General features: G+C 31.8%; 1 protein-coding gene across 1 annotated transcript; it reads left to right on the top strand.

The window, feature by feature from the left end:
- The first annotated feature begins 3,551 nt into the window (after nt 1-3,551).
- LOC132944475 (ADP-ribose glycohydrolase OARD1-like) lies at nt 3,552-4,397 on the top strand. Its single transcript, XM_061013844.1, has 3 exons — nt 3,552-3,670; nt 3,842-4,175; nt 4,266-4,397. The coding sequence occupies exons 1-3, from the start codon at nt 3,552-3,554 to the stop codon at nt 4,395-4,397; spliced, it is 585 nt and encodes a 194-aa protein (XP_060869827.1).
- The last annotated feature ends 12,278 nt before the right edge of the window (nt 4,398-16,675 follow it).

The following is a 16,675-nucleotide window of genomic DNA, read 5'->3' as shown; positions in this document are numbered from 1 at the left end:
ATTTAACTTATTTGGAACTTAACTTTAATATAACTGGAATTTTTTTTGATGAAACTCACATGGAACTTCACTTTATTTTAACTTTACTTATAACTTCAACTAAAAAACAAACTTTAGTTATTTTATGGTAATTTAAAAATCCCAATAAATTATTATTACAAATATTATTTTTGTAATGTGTTCATGGTGATGGGGTTTTTGACATTTTTCCAACGGTTTAGAAAGCGATGGAGATAATGAATGATAGTTATTGCGATTTTCGTTCAGTAATAAAAATAACACAATAATCAATACAAAATTAAAATATACAACTATACAAGTAAATAGGTTTGCCAGAAACAACTTTTTAATCTGAGGAATAAAAATTAATATTTTTGTATCATTACTCAATAAGTATTACTCATAAGTTATTTATTCACAATAAATATATATAGGGTGTTGTAGTGTTGTATCTTGGCTCTGTATATTTAATGACATTATTTTAAATCCTCAAATATTAATTTCAAATATTTGGATGAAAATTATTTTTTGTGATTAGAAGCAAATTGTGACGAGCATTAAAGGTATTCCAATTATTACATTACCTCTACAATAGAAGTATTCATGTTAACATGAATAATGTTTAAATGTACATATTATTATGTAATATCTTTGGAAATAAATTAGCCGTATAATATATTTTCAATTTTGAACAATATTATATTATTTTGTTGTCATGGAGATATTCGTTTGGATGTTTATTCATACGTCCGATTACACATTTTGAATCAGTTTATACTTCGCCACTATTAACTGTCGATTTATTTTAATTCTCTTTACATAAATATATTAATTATCAATTTATGGTACCATTGATATATCCTTATTGTAATATTATTTTTCTAACCTTTGCGTAGGTATAAAAACGCAAAAAAAAAATCAAAAACAAAAATTTATACATTTCACATAATTTCAGAAGAATGGCCCTCAGCACCAATATTCAAAACGCTGATGCATTAAATGCCATTGTGATGGACAATATTGAAGCTATATTGGAGAACATAGTTTACGGAAACTTTTTATATTTTGAGGATGTGATAGAAGAATACGATCGTGTACTTATTATATTTGTGGAGCCAATGATTTTCATCTTGGCCAGAAGTGCATTGTCTTGCGAAGCGGTGTCCATCGCAGAATTATCAAATAATGAAGATAACTCTGCGATGGTCCCCGAGGACGCGACGATGGAAGATGCGATTGGAGGAAGCGACGTCAACTCCGAAGAGCCTTCCTGGTTGGACGACCCAGCGCAAGAAGACGCCGTGTCGGACAAGTTTGAGCCGGTGAAACGCGTTCCTCATCGACGAAGCAGGTTTTCTATTGCATGGAAGCGCGTGAAACGGGTTTTCTGCACACTGTGCTGTTGCGGGCGACGAACCAGTCAATAGCCCCGTGCTTGGGCAGGACAGGACGACGGACAGGATGACGGCGACGCAAAGGAGGTGAGGAGATACGAGAAAGAGCACGGACGGTGCCCGGCGGTATGTCACCCGCGCACGTTCTCCGACCACCCACGGCGCGAACCACCCGGGTTCGCGGGCGTAGTGCGCTCAGTCGTCGTTGACGCGCGAGACCCTCTGGCAGCTCGGCGAGCGCCTGGCTGCAGTTTCGGTCGCGTGGAACGATGGACGACGATGACGACGACACGGCGGCTAGTAGAAGTACCGTCGCTGGCAACGACGGTACCGACGATTACGACGGCGAAGGCGACTCGTTACGGTGGCAGCGGTGCCGAAACCCGTCTGTCGCCAACGAGTCGTCGTCACCGTCAATCGTCACTAGCCGCCGCTCGTCGCCGCGTCGTCCATCGCTCCCGCGGCCCACTCGGTCTGGCCTCGCCGGCTGGGCAAGGTCGTCACACGCGTCCGAGCAAACGCGCCCGCGATACCCGTCAACCCGCGGGACCGGTCGCGAGAACGTTGTAGAGTTGACCAGTAGCCAAAACTTTGCAAATCAGCACCGAATAGCCATCTCGTATCCCCTCCCCTCCTCGTTTATTGTGTCTCCTGTCCGTCTTTTTTTTTATATTTTATTGTTACATTTTTCAATTATTGTTACTTCGGTATTTTGTATATTTAATTCTTTGACCCCCCCCCCTTTTTTTCATGTAAATATAAATATTACTTTTTTTCTAAATTTTTCCCCTTTTTATAATATTACTTTTTTTCTAAATTTTTCCTCTTTTTATAATATTACTTTTTTTCTAAATTTTTCCTCTTTATTATATTACTTTTTTTCTAAATTGTTCCCTTTTTAATAATATTACTTTTTTTCTAAATTTTTCATCTTTTTATGATATTACTTATTTGTTCATATAATAATATATTATTATAATAATAACACGTGAACACAAAAAATTATTGTTCAGTGTATACATCAATTGGTACAACTTACAGATTTAACGACTACAAATCGTTAAAACATAATATACCAAATACTAATAACAAAAGACTCGTTGGACGTTTATACAGAGTATATAATGATAATGATCATTGACTACAGACATGCAGTATAAACGTTACACGACTATTATAGGTATATTTATATTATGTTCCAAGAAATATTTAAACCACATAATATAGTCTGTGTTTAAACCTTCAAACACTAAACGCGACGGAAACTGTTACATAATTAATAAATCATAAAATAACACCGGTGGATACGGCAAGGATAGGTATAATAATATAAACTGTACATTGTGCAAGGATGGTAGATAGTAATATTATGTATTGTGTAAAACGTACGAACGTCGATATACCTAATCGAATAAATTGTCGAATAGTTTATACAAAATAATATTTAATACAAATCCAAAGTTATATTTTAGTATTTCACATGACTATTATAGCTGCAGCCTGTCGAAAAATATAACCAAACACTATAGATATCATAACGGGACAGTCAACGTTAAAATGCATAGGATCCCCCAGAATCGTAGTGGTCGCCTATATTATGAGAAATCCTTCGGAGTTGTCGAACCTATAATAAGGACCTATGATATGTTTGAAGGTAGGCGCAACCATATACTTTTTCGGGGGCACAAAATGCGCCGCGGTTTTTAATAGAACTGTCCCGTATTCAGGCCTTTACGCCTTTACAAGTATACGGTTGTCGCGACCATTGTAATAACGACGAGAAATATCAAAACATCAACGTATCAAGTTCGGTGCCAATTTAAGTGTTCTATTTGCATTTTTATTACGGTTATAATATATTATTATCCAAATGGCGTAATAATTTGTCGTCGTATTTTGTACGCATTGGTGTTTTTGTTTTTTATGTTTATAAAAGTATTTTGTTAAATTTTTTCAAATTAAATATAGGTAAACCGTAAAATATTGTTCAAAAATGGTTTATATGACTAATAACAATTTTTTGAAGTTCAGCGGCACTGTATATATATACCACTTTTTCCTTACAAAAAAAAAATATACATACATAATTGTATTACTCAATGCATTAATGTTTCCACGGCATTGGTAATATTTATGTTACTATAAATGTATTGCAGCATGTCGTCCAACACAATTATCGAAGAAATCAATTCGATCACGTCTGCAGGGACTTTCGCCGTAGCACATTGCGTGTCGGAAGATTTCCAAATGAGTAGGGGTGTTGCGGTGCAGTTTAAGTAAGTTTGATATACATATTTCATATCTATTACAGTCATTTTTCAAAAATATAAATGACGTACTAAACAGTTAAATATGTATATTTAGAAGTTAAAATTTAAAAATATGTTGTCTGAATACTTATTTTCATTGTTTAAGGTCATTTATACTTAAATCGATTTATGTTACAGGCTGAACTATGGTCATGTTAGCGTCCTCCTGGACCAAAGGGTCAGAGTAGGTGGGGTGGCAGAACTGAGGGTTGACCAGAAAAATTATTTTTATATTTTTTACCTGGTGACCAAAGTTTTATACCACCATAAACCAACTCTCCAGTCCCTAGCCACCACATTGGTCCAGTTAAGGGATAGATTGAAGGAATTGTCAATTAGTTCTTTAATTATCCCGAAACTGGGCTGTAAATTAGATGAACGTAATTGGTACCAGGTTCATGATTTATTAAAGACGACATTTAACGGTAGTGATGGCCTGCAGTTAAAAGTCACAGTTTGCGATCCCGAAAACGTAAGATTTCATTTTTATTAACCATTAAACCATTTATATACATAATACCTACTGCAATATATAAAATATTGAAATATGTAACTTATGTAGTTTCAGATACCATCTCACCATCTAGCCAAAATAGAGAAGAAACCAATTGATTTTTTTAACGGTTCGACGAATTCCACAGTCAAAATTCTTCCCGTCGAAATAACGTGCGCGTTGACAAACACGTTATTTTAAAAATGTTTAGCAAATAAATTTTTAACACCAGAGTAATTTCATTGTTTTTATATTTAAATGTGTATCAATATGCAAAACGTTCAATGTGTAGTTAAATTGTATTACACTTCAATGTATATTTTTACAGGTTGTGGGCGACGGTGCACTTAGGACAGGTTGTCCGAGTCAGTGACAACTTCGTAATATGGGCAATACAGGGCGATGATGTGAGGTTTTTTCAGACTTTGGAAGCCCAAATTAATGAAACAGTGGCGATGGGCCTTGGTTCATTCATTTGGGCATTTCCAAAGTATGAAATGATTCACTATGATGCATTTTCGTCCCTGGTAAGGTCACAGTTGGCTGACAATGTACCTTGGTGGTATAAAATAGTGGTATGCAACCCATCTATGTAAGTTGATCATCAAATTAAATTTATTTACCTATGTAAATGTTATAATTATGAAATATATTTTACAACAAAATGTTATTAAGTATTAATTTTTACTCATTTATAAAACGTTGTACGCCCTAGCAAACAATACATGCGGGAAAATGGCCGAGAGGCAGAAATCATCACCAGCCTTCACCTCAAAATTATAATCCTGGCCAAGGCGGGATTGTACGTGGTCGTGGCCAGCTGGTACGTGATCGTGGTGAGATTATGCGTGGTGGATATTTCCACGGACGTGGTGGACGTGGTGGACGTGGTGGACGTGGTGGACGTGGCGGATATGGTGAACACTCGTCCACACCGTCCACAGCAATTTATTCGAACGCGTTGGACGCATTAGGGCACACCGTAACATCGATCGTATCAGTCGGTTAGTCAGTTAATCTAGGTATTTCCTAGAAACCTGGGAATTCCTAGATTCGTGAATTATAGGAGCCGGCTAAAATCGAGGAATTGCCTGAATCCAGGAAATTTGTCCGTAAAGCTTCTAGGAATTCAGAAATCTGGGAATTCCTAGATTCAGGCATTTCCTCGATTTTAGCCCGCTCCTATAATTCACGAATCTAGGAATTCCCGGATTTCTAGACGATGCCTAGATTTCTCAAATTTGCAAAATCTAGGAATTCACGAATCTAGGAATTCCTAGATTTCTAGACGATTCCTAGTTTCAGGAAAATTCCTAGGTTTTTCAAATTTGAGAAATCTAGGCATCTTCTAGAAATCGGGGAATTTTTCCCGCACCTATAATTCACGAATCTAGGAATTCCCAGATTTCTAAACAATGCCTAGATTTCTCAAATTCCCAGATATCTACGCGATTCCTAGATTCGGGCAATTCCCCGATTTCTTGCCAATTCCTTAATTCGATAGATCTAGGAATTTCAAGATCTCCAGATAATTTCGAGATTGACGAAAATTCCCAGATTTCTAAAATCGAGGGGTTTTCTGAATCTAGGAATTCCCAGATTTCTGATAATTTCCCATTTTTGTGAAAACTAGACAATTCCTAGATTCAGGCATTTCCTCGATTTTAGCCGGCTCCTATAATTCACGAATGTAGGAATCCCCGGATTTCTAGACGATGCCTAGATTTCTCAAATTTGCAAAACCTAGGAATTTTCCTGAAACTAGGGATTGTCTAGAAATCTAGGAATTCCTAGATTCGTGAATTCCTAGATTTTTCAAATTTGAGAAATCTAGGCATCGTCTAGAAATCCGGGAATTCCTAGAGTCGTGAATTATAGGAGCGGGCTATAATCGAGGAAATGCCTGAATCTAGGAATTCCCAGAATTCTGAATTCCTAGATGCTTTATGGACAAATTTCCTGGATTCAGGCAATTCCTCGATTTTAGCCGGCTCCTATAATTCACAAATCTAGGAATTCCCAGATTTCTAGGAAATGCCTAGATTAGGCAAATTAATTTGATAAATTTAGGAATTCCAAGATTTCCAGATTGTTTCGATGATTGAGGAAAATTCCCAGATATTTCAAATTTGCCAAATCTAGGCATTTCCTAGAAATCTGGGTATTCCTAGATTCGTGAAATACAGGAGCCGGCTAAAATCGAGGAATTGCCTGAATCTAGGAATCGCGTAGATATCTGGGAATTCCTAGATGCTTTGTGGACAGATGCCTGGATTCAGGCAGTTCCTCGATTTTAGTCGAATCCTATAATTCACGAATCTAGAAATTCCCAGAATTCTAGGAAATGCCTAGATTTCTCAAATTTGAAAAATCTAGGAATTTTCCTGAAACTAGGAATCGTCTAGAAATCTAGGTATTCCTAGATTCGTGAATTCCTAGATTTTGCAAATTTGAGAAATCTAGGCATAGTCTAGAAATCCGGGAATTCCTATATTCGTGAATTATAGGAGCGGGCTAAAATTGAGGAAATGCCTGAATCTAGGAATTCCCAGATTTCTGACTTCCTAGATGCTCAATGGACAAATTTCCTGAATTCAGGCAATTCCTCTATTTTAGCCAGCTCCTATAATTCACGAATCTAGGAATTCCCAGATTTCTAGGAAATGTCTAGATTTCTCAAATAAATCTAGGAATTCCTAGATTTCTTGACGATTCCTAGTTTCAGGCTAATTCCCAGATTTTTCAAAGTTGAGAAATCTAGGCATCGTCTAGAAATCCGGGAATTCCTAGATTCGTGAATTATAGGAGCGGGCTAAAATTGAGGAATTGTCTGAATCTAGGAATTGTACAAATAATTTTTTTTAAAAAATCCGATGGCATCTGAATCTAGGAATTCCCGGATTTCTGATAATTTCCCATTTTTGTGAAATCTAGACAATTCCTAAATTCAGGCAATTCCTCGATTTTTAGCTTGCTCCTATAATTCACGAATCTAGGAATTCCCAGATTTCTAGGAAATGCCTAGATTTCTCAAATTTGAAAAAATCTGGGAATTAGCCTAGGAATATACTAGAAATCTTGGAATTCCTAGATTTATCAAATTTAGGAATAGGCTAGAAATCGGGGAATTGCCTGAATCTAGGAATCGCGTAGAAATCTGGGAATTCCTAGATGCTTTGTGGACAATTTCTTAGATTTCTAGACGATTCAGAAAAAATCTTAGATATTTTCAAATTTGTGAAATCTAGACATTGTCCAAAAATCTGGGAATTCCTAGATTCGTGAATTATAGAAGCAGGCTAAAATCAAGGAATTGTCTTAATCTAGGAATTGTCTAAAAAAATTTCTTTTTAAAAAATCAGATGGCAACTGGTTGTCAGTTTTAAAAAACCTATACAAGGATCAAAAACTGTTTGCTTCATAAAAAAAAATTAAAATAACGATGGTAATGCATTTAAAATAGTTAAAAAAAAGTTTGAATTATTTTTATAAATAATTACTTTGAGTTAAATAAATGAAAAAATAAATTGAATGGTAATGTGAAAGAACATAGGTTACCAGTCTGTTTTTAAATTATATAGTTAAATGAATCAAAAAAAATATTGTATGAGGAACCTGGGTGAAATAATACTAAACAAAAGTATATGCAGGAAGCTTAATACCGCAGTACATTTTAACTACAAATCAAAAACTAGGTATTGTTTACATTAAAATAAACGAACAGTTATTATGATCAGAGGTGTATCACAGTAATATATATGTATTTGAAAATGTATAAAATGAATAAAATTGATAAAGGATGCAAAAAGTTAAATGGGAAGAGGTCCTGCATGGACTCTAGTATGTGATAGTCATGTATGAAGGACATAAAATAATGTTTAATTTAAAATAATATTGTGTTTAAGCTGGGTCTACAGTCAATTTTAAATTACAAACTATAAAGCCTAAAATAAGTACAAATAAAAACGGTCAGATATCTGTTTTAGTCTTCGTAAATATGTGCAGAAAAAATTAGATTTAGTACAATGTAAAAAAAATGTGGGAAGGAAACCTTGAGAATTATTTCACAACAGGATATTAAAACACAAAACCATATTTTAAATTAAAACTATTGTTTTCTACATTTTCTATTTACAGCAACTTATAAGGATTGAAAACCTCATAAAACCCTAATAAAATAATATTTTGTGACATTTTATAATTTGTTGTGGTAAAAAAATCATTAATTAAGGTTGGCTGTATTTAAGTTTTTAATTATACTGGTACAACTCTAGCTTGCAGTCTTTAAGACCGTGTTAAAGCTGTTTTTTTATGTTTTTTGGTTGTTTGTAGCGGGGAGTAATTGTTGGTTGAAATACTATAGATAAAATATAGATACGGGATAGTTCGATTAAAAAACCGCGATACATTTGTCCCCCCGAAAACTTATGGGTTTGGCCTACCTTTAAACATATCATAGGTCCTTTCATTTGTTTGACTACGCCGAAGGATTTCTCTTATAGGCAAACGCCAAATACTACGATTTTTGGAGGATCATACGTCGTAACATTTTAACATTGACTGTCCCGTATTGATATCTTTAATATTTGCTAACATATTAATAAACTTTTTTAAAATTCAACTGTAATTCTTAATTTTTTTTTTTGAATTTTAAGTACATTTACATTTAACTATATTATATATGTACAAACAGTATATTATTATTGTGAAAAATTAAACTTGAGTAAATAAAAAAATTCTTTTGTATTTTTATATTTTCAAACGAATATTTGTATGGTGGTGTGGGGGCAACGCCCTCACGGGTTACTTTTCATGTAATATCAGCTAGTGATGACTAGAGCCTCCCTTCCGATATTTTAGCCCTAGTGTGTGTCAAAGTGGGAAAAAAAATTGTGCGTTGACATCACAACCGGCCACCGATCTTTTTATTCTATCCCATAAGTCAAGGTTGTTACCAGTATAGTTTCAGCCAAAGAATCGAGTGGCCTTTGCAATTCAAGATCCTTACCTACGTATTCGACATTGTTAACCTAACTATTCTACCTTCAGGCGCCCGGTGCCGATGCCATTTAGTCCTCAAAAATAGACTCTGCGGGAATAACAATACCGCTTTGTAAAATCAACGAAATTTCAAAAATTTTGAATTGCTAGAGGGAAATATTCTATAGCCCGCATTGATCTCTGTTTTTCAATATTTTATTCTCAAAGTTTATAATATATCTAAAAAAAATATAAGATAAAAAGCATTTTTTTACAAATTTTTTAATACAACTATTTGAAATAAAATACAAAATCAGAGATTTATGCGAGCTGTAGGAAGTCTTCTTCTTTCAGATAAAAAAATAGTCATCAAAATCCGACAATTCCACAAAGCTTGAGAGTTATTCCCGTAAAGTAATTTTTTAGATAAAATACACCTTATCAATTCCCTAAATAGTTATCGGGTAGTAGATTAGTGGAAAAGTCTAATAATTGAGGTGGCAACTAAAATATAAAATTTAATTTTCATATTTTATAGAATTGTGGAAAATTTGAAAATTTGAAAAATTGGCACCGGGACCTTTCAGACTTCTTCTTCCCCCTTCTCACACAACTATACAGGTATAGCTACCCTCTTTTCACGCCTCCATAAGATCAGTATTCTGTATATCCACCTCTTCTTCAATCTTCTCACCTCTCTATTCACATATAAATTTCTTTATTCATTCTCACTATACCCTTATCATACAGTGACCGAACTACCTCAATCCAATCTCTCTTGTTTTCACTACAATATATGCCACTACACAACACTACACTACCTTGAATTAATTAATTTTCTATTCTATCTTCCTTATTGGCCCTTACACACCTAACTTAACATTCTCATATCTGCTACACACACTCCAGTAGCCTAGCCTAACCTTACATTTCTTTTTCGTCTTTCCCTTTCATACGCCAAACATTCTGAAATCCTGTTGACCTCTTTCCCCTTATCTTCGCCATACCATACATTTCCTATTCACTCAGTCTCTAGTTACTTACAAATCAACGTACTTGATTATCGGTAAAAATATTTAAATATCATTGAGCGAATTACCTACTCAAAATAATTATTTAAAAAAATATCATACCTGACCAATTTCCTAATTTTTATTACAACTTTATTGATATCTGGCATAGTGTTATACCAGTAGTTACTGTAAAAATAATTTAAAAGTTGCGGGTAATACATCCCCTGATCAATTAATAATACTAAAAATAAACATACTGAAAAATAAGAAAATACATTCACCGTGTCCTAATCGAAATCTGCTATAAAACTTAGTCTTTGAAACTCTGCACCGCTAACTGCTCATTTCCCTCTGCTTAATATGATATATTATTTCCAGACCCCAGTTGGCAAATGTTCAATGACGAATACCATCTCTGTAATAATACGTAGCATTCAATAAAATGTTCAACAATATACTTATGAGTTATGACCAATGCGTTACAGATATTATATATTGTATGTGTAATGTTTAATTTGTATTATACCTATACCTAACTATTATGTGTAAGTTTGTATTTTTCAATACGGTATTCAAGGATTTATTAGTTTTATACCCAACCCACCTAACCGAAATAACATTTCTTCACAAGTCAGTTAATTACTAGTACCCGACTACCGGAAATACATTGTAACCTTTAATGTTTATTCGTTTGTATTTTAATAGTTTATCCACGAATTTATTCTTATTACTAATTTATAATTATAGTAGGTATAATAATTGTATTTCAATAATTTATAAATAATATGACAGTTAATTATATATTAGTTAATAAATTTTGAAACATTGTGTTCAAGAAAATAAAATAAATGTTAGGTTAGGTTAGGGACATAATAATAGGTACCTAACGCATTCGTGTATGTATTTACATTTACACTATTTATATAGGTACCTATACCGAGCTATACGACTATACACGGGGTGGTCAGGATAGGTAGTATATAGCTATTGTTATAGTGTAGGTACTATAGGTACCTACTGAATACACTAATAGTCGGAAATAAGATTTTTAAAAACAAGCTAAATTGATTGAGCGTATAGTTATTTTATGGTTAGCGTTGTTCGTTGAATAAAGTTAGATCGTTTATTTTACTAATAATATCATGGATACCCTAGTGGAAGGTATATTTTTTTTTGTTAAGTTTTTAAATAATATACATGTATATAGAAATGTTAAAATATATTATTTTATATTATTAATGGATACGGAAAAAAAGTAGTGGATAGTAGAAATTTGAAATTAGTGTTTTCAATTAGCTTAACTTGTCATCTAAACGTTATTACATAATTTGATTGCGGCAAGTTTCAGCATATTGTGTATAATACAATATATAGAACCTATTATATTTGTATAATTTTATATTAATATAAACTTTAGAATTAGAGAAAAATTATTATAACTATCAATAAAACCAAATGACAAAAAAACATACTTTATGTTTCAACTTAATAGTTTAGTTTTATCATTAAGACAAATACCTAAACATTTGTTTAATTAAAAAAAAAATTATCATAAGACTTCAGAAATTTGTTTACGGACTTTATGGATGCACACTGCAAAAACTAAGTTAAAAAATAAACTAAGCATCCGAAAAAGAAATAATTTTGTCCTGCTAAAAATCATTTTTGGAACACTGTGCGGCGTTTGTATTATTCGATCTTGCGTATTTTATACATTTCTAGCTCGGGTCTAAAATATGCGTAATGCGTTACTTGGATAGCACATTTTTCGTGACATTAAATATTTATTTTAAATCTTAAAAGTAAATATTTAAGCCCCGAAAGAATATGAAAACAAATTTACTTTTAATATCGACTCTTTCGACTGAATCCGTGACGTGTGTTCACTGCGATGCCGATGTGAAAATTCTCCAGATACAGAACTAAAACTATTTTGATTTATAAAAAATAAAACCATACGGAACGCAGTATGTTTTTTGTTCTGTTCATGTCTGTTTTGTTAATTGACATTTTAGAATTTTTAATCAACTGTGTCTTCTGCAACGACTTTGAGAATTGCCATAGAATATACATGATAGATATTATATTACGTCAATATGATGAATCCATAGATATAATATAATACAACTTTTTATGTCAAAGAGTTCCGTGTTAAGGAACAATTTGTTCATTGAAATTTTATATGACAATATAACCAAAATAGTTTACAATTTAATATTTATAATTTAAATTATAATAATAAAATATATTATTTTAATTATTATTTTCGTTTTCATATTAATTTAACTAGGTATTGATTAAGGTGGTGAATAGATATTAGAAGCACAAGCATATTTTTATAAAAGCATATTGTTTTTTTAATAAATCATTAAATAAAAATGTGATTTCTGGTTTATAGAGTTAACCAAGAGTTAACATAAAGGTATACAGTCAAATGTACAGTACCGACTTTAATACCTGCAACTAGACTTGTAAAATTCCAAGTCTAACATTTTCTCCCAATACTGCCGAGTACAAAATGTATAATAATGATTTACCTAATATATGTTAAGTTTAATTGTATCGGATGTATTTTAGATTTTAGATTTTGAGCGGATCGATCGAATGACTGTATTGATTTTACAATAATGTGTGTTGTTTAATTTTTTAATTTTTATAATTAGGTATATTTTTTGTGTCGGTGTAATCGATAAGAATTCGTTATAAAGATTCTATTTTCATATAATATAATATACCATAGGCACTCAGTATGACGCAATAATTTGTTTATTTTTAGTTTCATTGTAGGTATTTAGTATTTTAATATATAATAATATACGAAATTGTGTTTTCGAATAATAATTTATTGTTTGTATTAGTAGGTATCTACACCATAATAGGGAATTAAAATGTTGTCAACATTTCAATTTGGTAGGTGTGATGCATAAAATATAAATGTTGTACAAATGTATTTTTGCTGTTTTTAGGCTGCTGTTAAGATCAATTTATGAGAATCTTTGCATTACATTGTTAGGATTTTTTTTCGTGAATAATCATTTTATAGAAGTTACTTACATATAGGTACGATCAGAAACTATTTACACTGAATGTTATTAGTTAAAAGCTATTAAAATATCCAGTATTTGTATTTATTTGTTAATAATAATTAAGACATTAATATTAGAAATAATGTTGTTCCTTTCACAAAATTGTTTTTAATGATTCTTAATTTAATTTACATTTATACTTTTGTAATTTATCCCCAAGTGACCACTGAATAATCGTTCAATGATGAATTTAATAGTTATTACAATACTCGGATTAAAAATTAGAATAAACTGAAGTTTCCATCTTCTACTACAACATTATTTCATATTTTATTTAATCGATTTTCATTCTGCCATTTTGTTCCGATGATCTTATACCGTTGCACGTAATATAATACAATTGATACTAGTGATACCCGATTGTTTAATTAAATTATTTACACGATTTCAATCGAAAAAGATTTATGAAGTATATACAACCGCCAATCCCCTCAATTTTAATTTTTGTGGATCGAAGCTCCCTCGCTAAAAGAGTACCTACGTTTTAAGACGATGAGTCTTGATAACAACGAATTTATATTAAAGTGTATGGTTATAATATATAATTTCAAAATATGTAATAGGTACCTATTTCTATAAGAGGGTATAAACTGTACTAAAAAAGGTGTAAGTATGCTAATAAAATATATGAGGTGTATAATGTATGTAAAATATAAATATTAATAATATTATATTGTTTTAAATACTTAGCGCAAATCTAAGTTAATACCCGACGTATAGTATATGCAAAAAGGTACGTGTATTAAACTTGGCGTGGAGAAACGAAGACGGGTTTGGACGGTTCGGGCTCGCGTATTTTATACATTGCACTTTTGGGAGTAAACGTATAAATGCTTCTACGTCTCCCAATTAACAGATTGTCCGTGGCAATAAATATTTAATTTAAGTCTAAAAAGTAAATGTAAAATAGTAGGTAATAATATGAAAACAAACTTACTCGTAAACATCTACTCTTCCGGTGAAACGTAGCTAGAGTGCCGCCATCGCCGAAGAAACAGCTATCTTCATCCATCTTTATCTAATCATTTCACTCCGATGAGCTAAAACTTGAAAGTATCGAAATATTTTATGAAAATAACCTGATCATAATGAAATTTGCGAGTTTGTGTTAAAACTTACATTATAATATGTACGGTTTAACGAACTGTCCGTTTATATTGGTGGCATATTATTTTTTTGTTCACTGAAATCAAAATATACAATATATTATATTTATAATACAATAGTATTTGCTGAAATTATTAGAATTGTTAACCGTCGCCGACGAATTTCGACAATTAACGATTTCCATAGATATTATTAAATATATTATTTACTATGATAAATCCATAGAACTTATATTATATTATAGTATTATACTCAGTACCTAAACGGTATATTGATAAATCGTATGTTATTTTACAGAAATCTTTATCATCTGCAATGCACCTATTCTGGTTTTCTATTTCAATTATAGTTTGCATGCCAAATTTAACTATACAAACTGGTCCGCAAGTTTATAGACATTCTAATACATTCTCCCACCAGTGCCAATAGACAGTGTTTGAGAAGTTATATTTTTTTGGTACCTAATTAAAATACAATATGAATTATTATAAATTACCTATGTAGGTACTTGTCCAAAACTCTACTACAGGGAAATCATTGGTTTTTATGGTATAGCCTTACGAAGTTCACGATTTTCGGTGTCATACGCACCCGTACAACGCTTAAAGTTTACCAAGCATTAAGTATAACAAATTAATTTTTTTTTTTAATCTAGGTAAATCAACGTTTTAAAATTGATGATGCAAAAATAATTCTTTTTTTGACCTCTCAAAGTATCAACTAGATTCACTTTCCTATCAGAAAAGTTACTGTTGAAGAAAATCCAAGGACTTTTACTATTCTAAAAGGTGATGACAGACACAAAAATAAAAAATAAAATAAAATAAAAAAAACACATAATTGTAAAATCAATACATTCATCGCTTCGCTCAGAATCTAAAATTGAAAGAAGGTGTTGGCGCCCGCAGGCAAATGCATTTTAGAAAACAAAAAAAAAGGGGGAAAAAGTTACTGCAGGAATACACATTACAAAGTACAAACTAAAACGTCCAGAATCTTAAACAGAAAAAAACTAATAGAAATATATAGTTCATTAAAGAAGGACTATTCATAGGGTACGAAGTTATCAATGTTCAAGTCTATACAAAAAATTCAACTAGTCACATTACTAAAAAAAAATTGAAATTAATTATATTGTGTGAATACACATTACAAACTTCAAACAAAAATGTCCAGAATCTTAAACAGAAAAAACTATTAAATATATTTAGATTATTAATGATGGATTATTCAGAAGGCACCAAGTTATCAATGTTCAAATCTCTACAAAAAATTCAACTCGTCACATTACTAAAAAAAAAAAAATGGAAAGAAGGTGTTGGCGCCCGCAGGCAAATGCATTTAAGAAAACAAAAAAAAATTGAAATTAATTATATTGTGTGAATACACATTACAAAGTTCAAACTAAAACGTCCAGAATCTTAACGAGAAAAAATTATTCAAAATATTTAGTTCATTAATGTTGGATTATTTAGAGGGCACCAGGTCATCAATGTTCAAGTCTCTAAAAAAATTCAACTAGTCACATTACTAAAAAAAAATTGTAGGAGGGTGTGGGCGCCCGCCGGCAAATGCATTTTAGAAAACAAATAAAAAAATAAAAAACAAATATTATTGTAGGAATACACATTACAAACTTCAAACTACAATGTTCAGAATCTTAAACAGAAAAAACTATTCAAAATATTTAGTTCATTAATGATGGATTAATCAAAGTGCACCAGGTTATCAATGTTCAAAATGTATATACAAAAATTTCAACTAGTCACATGACTAAAAAAAAATTGAAGGAGGGTGTGGGCGCCAGCGGGCAAAAAAAATTTTAGATGGCACTGGCTTGTTTAGTTTAAAAAATCTATGTAAAAAGATCAATAGGAATTAAATAACAGAAAAAAATGAGGAGGTGAGCATAATAAAGCATACACAAATGAGATAAAATTAAACATTTAGTATTCTCTGAAGACTTACATATTTGAAAATATTCATATTAAAAATCAATTGAATTAAATTTATGAAAAAAAATTGAAAGGGGAACGTGGGAACCTGCAGGCAAACGCAATTTAAAAGGCAAATAAAAAATTTAAAAAAATCATATGGCACCAGGTTGTAAATTTCTCAAAAAAATATATATATAAAAAAATCAAAAAAAGTTAAATATATAAAAAAATTAATTGAATGGGGAACGTGAAAGTACCTAGCCAGCCTCTTTTCAAATTATATAGTATGTACACAGATACTCAGTGTACTCCCAGATATAGCCGGTTATTGTCGAAAAATATTTATACAAAAAAAT

The sequence above is a fragment of the Metopolophium dirhodum genome, chromosome 5 (genome assembly GCF_019925205.1).
Source record: "Metopolophium dirhodum isolate CAU chromosome 5, ASM1992520v1, whole genome shotgun sequence".
In the NCBI taxonomy this organism is placed as follows: domain Eukaryota; kingdom Metazoa; phylum Arthropoda; class Insecta; order Hemiptera; family Aphididae; genus Metopolophium; species Metopolophium dirhodum.
The sequence above is the reverse complement of the archived record's forward strand: the minus strand, read 5'-3'. Positions and strand labels throughout refer to the sequence as shown.